Source organism: Solanum pennellii, chromosome 12 (assembly GCF_001406875.1).
Source record: "Solanum pennellii chromosome 12, SPENNV200".
NCBI lineage: Eukaryota > Viridiplantae > Streptophyta > Magnoliopsida > Solanales > Solanaceae > Solanum > Solanum pennellii.
Genome location: NC_028648.1, coordinates 50,799,285 through 50,808,380, shown reverse-complemented (window position 1 = coordinate 50,808,380; position 9,096 = coordinate 50,799,285). Strand labels below are relative to the sequence as shown.

At 34.3% G+C, this 9,096-nt stretch overlaps 1 protein-coding gene across 1 annotated transcript; it reads right to left on the bottom strand.

The window, feature by feature from the left end:
* Window positions 1-4,611: 4,611 nt before the first annotated feature.
* LOC107006333 lies at window positions 4,612-7,541 on the bottom strand. The gene is made up of 2 exons (XM_015204907.1): window positions 7,190-7,541; window positions 4,612-4,838 (listed from the first exon to the last, which is right to left on the bottom strand). Exons 1-2 carry the CDS (start codon window positions 7,539-7,541, stop codon window positions 4,612-4,614), a joined length of 579 nt encoding a protein of 192 aa, XP_015060393.1.
* Window positions 7,542-9,096: the final 1,555 nt, after the last annotated feature.

Here is a 9,096-nt window from a genome sequence, read left to right as displayed (position 1 = left end):
TGTCTGCATCCTCGGAGAGGTCAATGACGCCGGTTTTGTCTAGCGTTTAGATTCCGATCGTGACACCTTGTTCTTAGCTTCCCTTCAGTTGAATTATAAATTCAAGGATAATTATCTCATTTTTATGGATGATTTAAATATTTTTATATATATTTTAAAGTGTTATAATAAACTAGAAATGATAGGTACATCACTTAGGAACAAGTATGAAAAAAGAGGGAAAGAACGATGTAACCATGTGGCCTTGGCGCTCTGAGAGGCGCGTACCAACAGATCGTGACAGACAAAGGCTTTCCTCAGGAGCTTTATTTTTTGTGCGGCACACCAGGGCCTTACTGACAGAGTCTGTCTTGAGGGGCTCTAGTAGGCACGGCGCTCCACGGCCTATTAGACGGGTTTTCCGGCTTTGCATCTTCGATTTTTAATTCTAAACCTCCTAAACTTCCATGTATCCCACTGCAAACACTTAGGATCAATAAATACCTTATTACCCAATAGATTTAACCCAAAAACAGTTCGGAAACATGAATCAAATCTACAAGAGATAAACTACAATTCAACCCACAAGAATTTCATAATTTTTCGTCAAGAACTTCCCTGCTCATCATTCAATAAACTCTAACTTTCTGAATTGAATCAAATTGGGGGTATGGGTGAAAGGACCCAACAGTAAATGATCTCAAATGCTTCGATAGGCATCATCCCTGATGAAATCCATGCAATGATCTTGGCATTCTTGGACAATTCTTAATCTTTCTCTTCTTTTCTCTTTTTTCTACCTAACCCTAAGCGTTCAAAATTTTTGTTAAAATGAATTAGGACATGGTTTTTATCCCTAAATAACCCTTAAAATGAATTAGGAAATACTAGGATGAAAATACAACTTTTGCTCCTACTGAAATCCGTATTGGACTTTCCTCAAACCAACAACCCTACTTCCAAAAGTCATATATCCCTCATACAACCTCGGAATTCACAAACTTGGCGCCGCTGGAAAGATATTTCCGTGATTTCTCCTTCAATATAAATATCTAACCCTAAATCTTCCTGAGATTGAAGTTATGATAATTTGAAACTGACCAAAACTCACATTAAATAGCTGGAATATTCCATATTTCCCTATTTATTTCCAAAAATAATTATTCTTCGTTTCTTAGCTTATCCTTTAGTTATATCAAGTTAAAAGATGTTACAATACCCCCCCCCCCCCCCNTGAGAATTCTTTAACTAAGCTAAGACTTGTAACATCACTTCAGCACTCAACACCAAAACAAATAATAACATGCTTACGCTTAATCTAATAAAGTGCTAGGAAAAGAATTTAACACCTTGATTCACATTCTCTTTGGATTCAAAAAGATATAGATATGTCTCTTTCATATGCTCCTCAGCATCCCAAGCCGCTTCCTCGATGAATTGGTTCCTCCAAAGGACCTTGACTGAAGCAACTTCCTTTTTCCTCAACTTGTAAAATTGACGATCCAAGATATGAATCAAAATTTCTTCATAGGATAAGTTATCCTTAATATCAACACTCTCAGTTGGTAGTATCAATGAAGGATCACCAAAGCACTTCTTCATCATAGAAATTTGGAATTCCGGATGCACCACTGCAAACTCTTGAGGTAACTCCATCTCATAAGACACATTGACCACTCTCTCGAAGATTCTATAGGGTCCAGTATACCTGGGACTAAGTTTCCCCTTCTTACCAAACCTCATAATACCTTTCATTGGTGAAACTTTAAGATACTCCTAATCATACACCTCAAACTTTAACGCCCTTCTCCTAACATTTGTGTAGGAATTTTGGCAACTTTGTGTCGTCTTTAATCTTTCTTGAATCACTTTCAAATTATTCATAGCTTTGTGAAATAGATCTATTCTTATCAACCCTTCTTCACCAACTTTGAACCACCAATAAGAGATCGACATCTTCTACCATAAAAAGCTTCATATGGAGCCATGTGGATGTTCGAATGGTAACTATTGTTCTAAGAAAACTCAATGAGAGGTATCTGATCATCCCAATTTCCCTTGAAGTCGATCCTCAATCTCTCAACATATTTTCTAAGGTTTGGATAGTACACTATACTCGCCCATTTGTCTGAGTATGAAATGTAGTGCTCAAGTTCACCTTCAAACCCAAACCTTTTTGGAAGATTTCCAGAACTATATAGTAAATTGTGCACCTCTATCAATAATAATTGAGACTAGAACTACATGGAGTCTTACCACTTGTTTAAGGTACAAAATAGCATCATCCTCTGCCGAATAGGTAGTATTTACCGGCAAGAAATGGACTGATTTATTCATTCTATCAACAATCATCCAAATAGATTCATGTTGCCTTCGAGGTCTTGGAAATCACGTGATGAAGTCCATTATAATCAACTCCCACTTCTAGTCTATAAGTTCTATATTCTGAGCAAAACCTCCAGTTCTTTGGTGTTCTACTTTCATTTGCTGGCAATTTGGTCACTTGGCAACAAACTCAACAATATCTTTCTTCATGTCTTCCACCTATATACTTCTCTTAAGTCGTGGTACATCTTGGTGGAACCCGGATGGATGGAATATCTTGAGATATGAGCTTTCTTTATGATCCTTTCTTGGAGTTCGTCCACCCTTGGTACACAAAATCTACCTTGATACTTTAGCACACCATCTCCCTCTTGTTCAAAAGAAAATACTCTTTGCTTATCAACGTTCACCTTTAAGCCAAGAAATATGGGGTTTGGGTCTTTCTTCCCTTTCACCTCTGACACTAATGATGACTCAGCCCAATTGGTCACCACTATACCTCCTTCTGTGGAATTCATAAGTATCGCCCCAAACGTGTAAGTCCGTGCACATCTTTTGCTAACTCCCTCTTTCCTTCTTTGAATTAGGAAGTACTTCCCATAGACAACCTTGTTAAGGCATCATCAACCACATTGGCCTTATCTGGGTGGTATAGAATACTCATGTCATAATCTTTGAGTATTTCAAAGAACTTCCTTTATATGAGATTGAGTTCTTTCTCAGTGAACACATATTGAAGGCTCTTGTGGTCAGTGAATATGTCAACATGTACACCATGCAAGTAGTGGGTCCATATCTTCAAAGCAAATACTACTGCAGCCAATTCTAAATCATGAGTTAAATAATTATTCTCATGAACCTTCAAATTTCTAGAGCTATAAGCTATAACTTTGTCATTCTTCATCAACACACAACCCAAACCAACTCTTTATGCATAATACACCACAAAAGCTGAAGTACCCTCTTGTAGGGTCAAAATCATAGTGGTAGTCAATCTTTTTTTCAACTCCTAAAAGCTTTTCTCACAAGCTTCAAACCATTGAAACTTGACTCACTTCTATGTTAGCTCGGTCTAAGGAAACTAGATAGATGAAAACCTTTCAAAAAATCTCCTATAATAACAAACCAAACAAAAAAAAACACCTTATATCCGTTTGAGATGTGGGTCTAGGCCAACGCATAACTATTTCTACATTATGAGTGTCAACTTTAATCCCATTATAAAAAAAAATATGGCCCAAGAATGCAACAGACTTAAGAGAAAACTCACACTTGGAGAACTTCACATATATATCCTTTTCTTTTAATGTTTGAAGAACTATCCTGAGCTGACTAGCATGAAATTATTCACTCCTTAAGTAAACCAGTATGTAATCAATGAAGATGATGATAAACAGATCTAAATAAGGCTTGAATACTCTGTTCATAAGATCCATGAATGCTACAGTTGCATTTATCAAACCAAAGGACATAACCTGAAATTCGTAAAGCCCATATCTTGTTCTAAAATTTGTCTTTCGAATTTCACATTCCCTAACTTTCAACTGATGGTAATTTGATATGAGATCGATTTTCGAAAGCATGAAGTACCCTGGAGTTGGTAGTGAAGATCATCTATCTTTGGAAGAGGATATTTATACTTTATAGTCACTTATGCAATCAATACACATACTAAGGGAACCATCTTTATTCCTTACAATCAAGACCGGAGCGCCCAAGGTGAGACACTTGGTCGAATGAAACCTTTATCTAACAGATATTTAAATTGTTCTTTCAAGTCTTTTAACTCTGCTGGTGACATTCTGTATGGTGGAGTAGAGATAGGACGAGTATATGGAATGTTGTTTATGCCAAAGTCTATTTCTCTTTCAGGAGGGACTCTGGGTAGATCATCATAACAAAACTTCTACAAGCTTACTGACTATTGGAACTAAGTGAAGGGAAGGTACCTTAACACTCGAGTTCTTAACTTTGACTAAGTGATAGATAAACCCCTATAAGACTAACTTTCTCGCCATTATGTACTAAATGAAATGACCCTTAAGCACTGCTGAACTACTAGTCCACTCTATGACTGGCTCATTAATAATCTGGAAATTGAAAACTAGAGTTATATAACCTATTGACACATATCAGGCATGAAGCTAGTCCATTCATAAAATGACATACAAATTTACCATGTCTAACTCTACTAGATCAGTCATGGCGTTCTTGTGATTGATGGAATCATGATAATCACAATAAACTCTTTCCGCTAGAATAGAATCCCCAATAGGTGTAGAAACACAAAAGGGTTCACAAAATTTTTCAGGAAGAATCTGAAACTAGTTTGCGAACATAAGGAGTTACCAAGGACAAACTTTGTCTTGGGTCTAACAAAGCATAAACATCAAAAGTAAATACATTGATCATACCCGTGAAAAAATGTGGCGAGTTCTGTTGCTCTTGGCGGCTAGTGATTGCAAAGAGACAGTTTGCCCCTCTGCCAGTACCACAAGTGGCTCCTCTTGGTGCAACCCTGTCTTGTGGAGCAACTGATGAATATTGAGTTCTATTGCCCGCACTACAGCAAATATGATATATAGCTACGAAATTTTTAGCTACGACGTCAAATTCGTCACTAATTATTCGCTTTTACTAACAAAATTTACTTTTTGTGCTTAAATATATAAGACATATACTTTTAGTGACGAAACATAAGAATTCGTAGCAAATTTTTGTCCACTAATGTTTTTCACCAAAAAATTATTTGGCGTCGTTTTGTGAAGTAGTGTTAGTCATGAATTTAAAGTTATTGGTGACATATTATTTCGTCATTAATAGTGTATGTAATTTATGACAAACTACGACATCAAATTCTTCACTAATTATTTGATTTAAGTGACAAGATTTACCTTTTGTACTTAAATATAGGAGAAACATTATATTATTGATGAAACATAAGAATTTGTAGCAACGTTTTGTCCACTGAAGTTTTCCACCAAAAAAATAGTTCACGTCATTTGTAAAGTAGTGTTCATCACGAATTTAAAGTAATCAGCCACAAATTATTTCATCAATAATAATGTATTTAATTCATGAAAAAATATTTTTTGTATTATAATTTATTAAATATTGGACGAAAAAAAATTTCATCTAAAAAAATATGTTGTTACAAGATTGACAAATTAGAGTTCGTAGTTGAATTTTAAAAATTTCAGCTATGAAAAATTATATTTAAAAAAGACATTTATTTCGTCACTAATAATATAAATAATTGGTGACAAATATTTAATTGTCTATAATCAATCAATGATTTAATGAAACCACAAAAATTCTCACAAAATGTGCAATGTGTAAATAGTGAAGACTTAAATTTTTTAGTGAATAATTAAACTATTTGCTACGAAAAAATTCATAGCTAAATAAAAAAAAATTCTACCATTGTTCATAATTACAAGTGATGACTTACAAAAAGAGTAATACAAGTGCTTTATAAGAAACAGACAGAGTCCATTTGTTAATTGACAAGTGAAAATATTAAAAGCAATAAATTCGGTCAATTTTATAAGAATGAAAAAGTTCAATACATCAATTTTCTTAAATTACGCAATTATAAAATGCATCATTTGAAAAATACAAATCAGGTTATAGGTACTGTAAGTGGGCACGTTTCTACCACTAGATCATTAATATTTGTTTTTTTAGCTTTTTGTTTTTTATTTGATACACTTTTATTGATAAGCACGATAAAAAAAAAATTTCAAGTCTTTGCGCTAAGTTTTGTGCATGTCTATTTATTTGTGATTGACAAACCACACAGAGTAAGTCAATGTATTTGCTTTTGCATATAAATATGTACATATTTAATAGTAATTCCACATACGTACGTAGAGTAACTATACAAAGATAAAATCGACTTACAAACTTAGACTTTGCAAAGGTACAATATATTTCATGAATTTCTATTAATTTTTTCATTAGTGTGAAAATTGAACAAACTAAAAAATAAAAGCACAAATTAAAGAATTGAACTAATTAGGATTTCAAATATATTATGATGAAGTACAATAGTTATTTGTATAGATGTTTAACTTGAACCAATAATTCATTTTTATTTGAATAAAATCAAAAGTTAAATTTTAAATAAATTTATTATTGTACTGAATAATTTTAAGAATTTACAAAAATAAATAAATAAAATGAAAAATTGTACTGAATATATTTAAACATATTTAAGAAAATACACGGTTTAATTCAAATATGATGTACATTTGAATGAAATGCGAGTAATAAATTTCATGCATTTGTGCATGAGTATAAATTTCAAAGAAGTGAATCAAGTATAAAATAAAACAAAAATGAATAAGAAGACAGAGTTGGTCTGATGGTAAGCAGTAACGAAATTAGATTTTGTTCAACTAGGAAATATATATAAATTTAGAGACAATTGATTTCGTCACTTATTGAAGTAAAATAATTAGCGACAATATAATTTTGTCGGTAGTAATAATATTTTGAGTCACAAAGCATACTATTAACTACAAAAAATATACTTTTTACAACAAATAAATTTGTCACAAATGTTTAAGCATTTTGGGATGATTTATATTTTTGTAGTTACTACAATACTTTTAGTCATGACTGAGTGACGAATTATTTTTAATCATACATGATTTTTAGTGACGAAATATGATTTATAATGACACACTTATTTATCCCTAATAATTAAATTTGTTGTAGTACAAAATTTCCACCACTTTGCTTATTCTTAGACACTCTCTCATGAAGTGACCCTCTTGGCCACACTTGAAGCAACCTTTCTGGCCATCATGACAATTAGCGAGGTGGCTTCTACCACACGTATTACATGAAGGAGCCCAACTACCTCCTTGTGTAAAAATACCTGGGGACAAGATTGGCCTAGCCTTGAAGTTCTGCGAATTCTGTCCATCATACTCACCTCTATTTCTAGGAGCAGGTACACTAGCAGATGATGGTGCATGCCCCATTGATTTATGAATTTGAGGTCGACATGGACCACTTTTTATTTTACTATAATCATTCCCAGTCTTAGCTTTGTTGGTTCTATTCTCCTCTTTGTTCCTCAGCTTTTCCCTTTCAACTTGTTCCACATAGACCATCACCCTATATATGTTCATGTCGCAAATCAACATTGCAGCCCTTCCTTCTTTGCTTGAAGCACGACCCAAATCAGCAACAAATAAGCTCATTCTGCTACTCTTGTCCTTCACCATCTCTAGATCATAGAGAAACAGTTAGGTGAACTTTAACTTATACTTATGAACAATCATGGAGTCGTGTTCAAAAGTGAGGAACTCCCTTTCCTTTGATTCCTTTAGATCTCGAGGAAAGAACCTCCCAAAGAACGCTTCTTCGCAAAAAGCCGAAGGTGGTGCATCCTCAACTCGGCCCTCCTTACATTGGTCGAACAAAGTTCTAGCAATACTTTTCATTTGTTATGCAACTAATTAAACTCTCTCAGCATTAACCACGTGCATTACATCAAGCAGTTTCCTTAATTCTTCAACAAAATTCTCCGGATCCTCAATAGTGCTTGATCGCGTGTAGCTGGGAGGATTGATTCTCTGAAACTCACAAACCCTCGATATGTAAGACCTTTCTTGTTGAGCTTCTCTCATTTACCCCCTTGGTTGGTTACTACTTAACTTAACATCTGGATAGCTTCCCAGAATTCGGTGTTGGTAACCTCTCATTGGGGTTGCACATCGGTGCATTAGGTAACTCCTATTCGTGAGCTTCAACATTTCTCCTAACGGGCGATCTCTTACTTCTGTTTGTGAAGGCATTGGTATCTGAAACAGATGTAAGCCCGAATTAGAGGGAAACTTTTAGAGATAATCTCTAACACACGAAATGAGTATGAAAGAAGTAAGGAATTTCTAAATGTTGTAACCTCCTAATCATAGATGTGGCACGCTTCAAACCAATGACTAAGAATTTTTATAGACCCGACTTCATAGACTCCCTAGGACTCTTGAACTATATGCTTTAATACTATGTTTATGAAGCCCAGATCCTACACCCTGGGGTGGACTGACACATGATTACTATTGATGTTCGTGAGCGAACCCTTTCTCTATCTTACTTAGCTCAGTGGAAGACTATACATATCTCTGATAATGAATTAAAAGAATTTTGTTAAAATAACTTAGATAAATATCTTATTCAAAATGGCACTTAAGTCTCAACATTTGAACATATTAAATTATAAAATAAAAGAGACTCCAGAACTGAACTACTAACTGTCTACGAAGCCTCTAAACTAACTGATATGGAAGTTGGAACAGACTCCAGAACATCCTAATGAACTAAAATAGTAAAGCATTAAAAAGGATGTCCCCCAGAATGCGAGGAGGCTCACCAACTGACTCTAGATTGTTCAACGATGCATTGCATGCTGATCCAAGTTACCGCGTCTGCATCATAAAATGATGCAGCGCAACTGGCATCAGTATATTGAATTTATGAGTATGCGAGTTGGAATTCTAGACATGACTTAAGCTTGAGGGAAATAAGATAAACTTACCTTGGCTTTGTCCAAATAAAGATTATGCTCAACTCAAAGTATGTAAATAAAAATTTGAACACATGATATATATAAAGCTTTTAAAGAAATGCAATAACAAACTCAACTTTACTTATATATGAAAGTGACATAACTTTTGTGAAAGATTCTCTAACCGACAACCATCACTTGAGCTTAAGTGATGATAAAACATTTTACTTCACGTTGTCGAGGACCATCCTATACGTTTCCATTGGTATAGG

Bases quoted from the DNA above. Each gene is read 5' to 3' on its own strand.
- LOC107006333 (XM_015204907.1), bottom strand. From the start codon at position 7,541: ATGGTGAAGGACAAGAGTAGCAGAATGAGCTTATTTGTTGCTGATTTG. The intron at 4,839-7,189 runs GTATTTTTACAC...AATATTCATCAG, and splicing joins TAGGCCAATCTTGTCCCCAG to TTGCTCCACAAGACAGGGTT.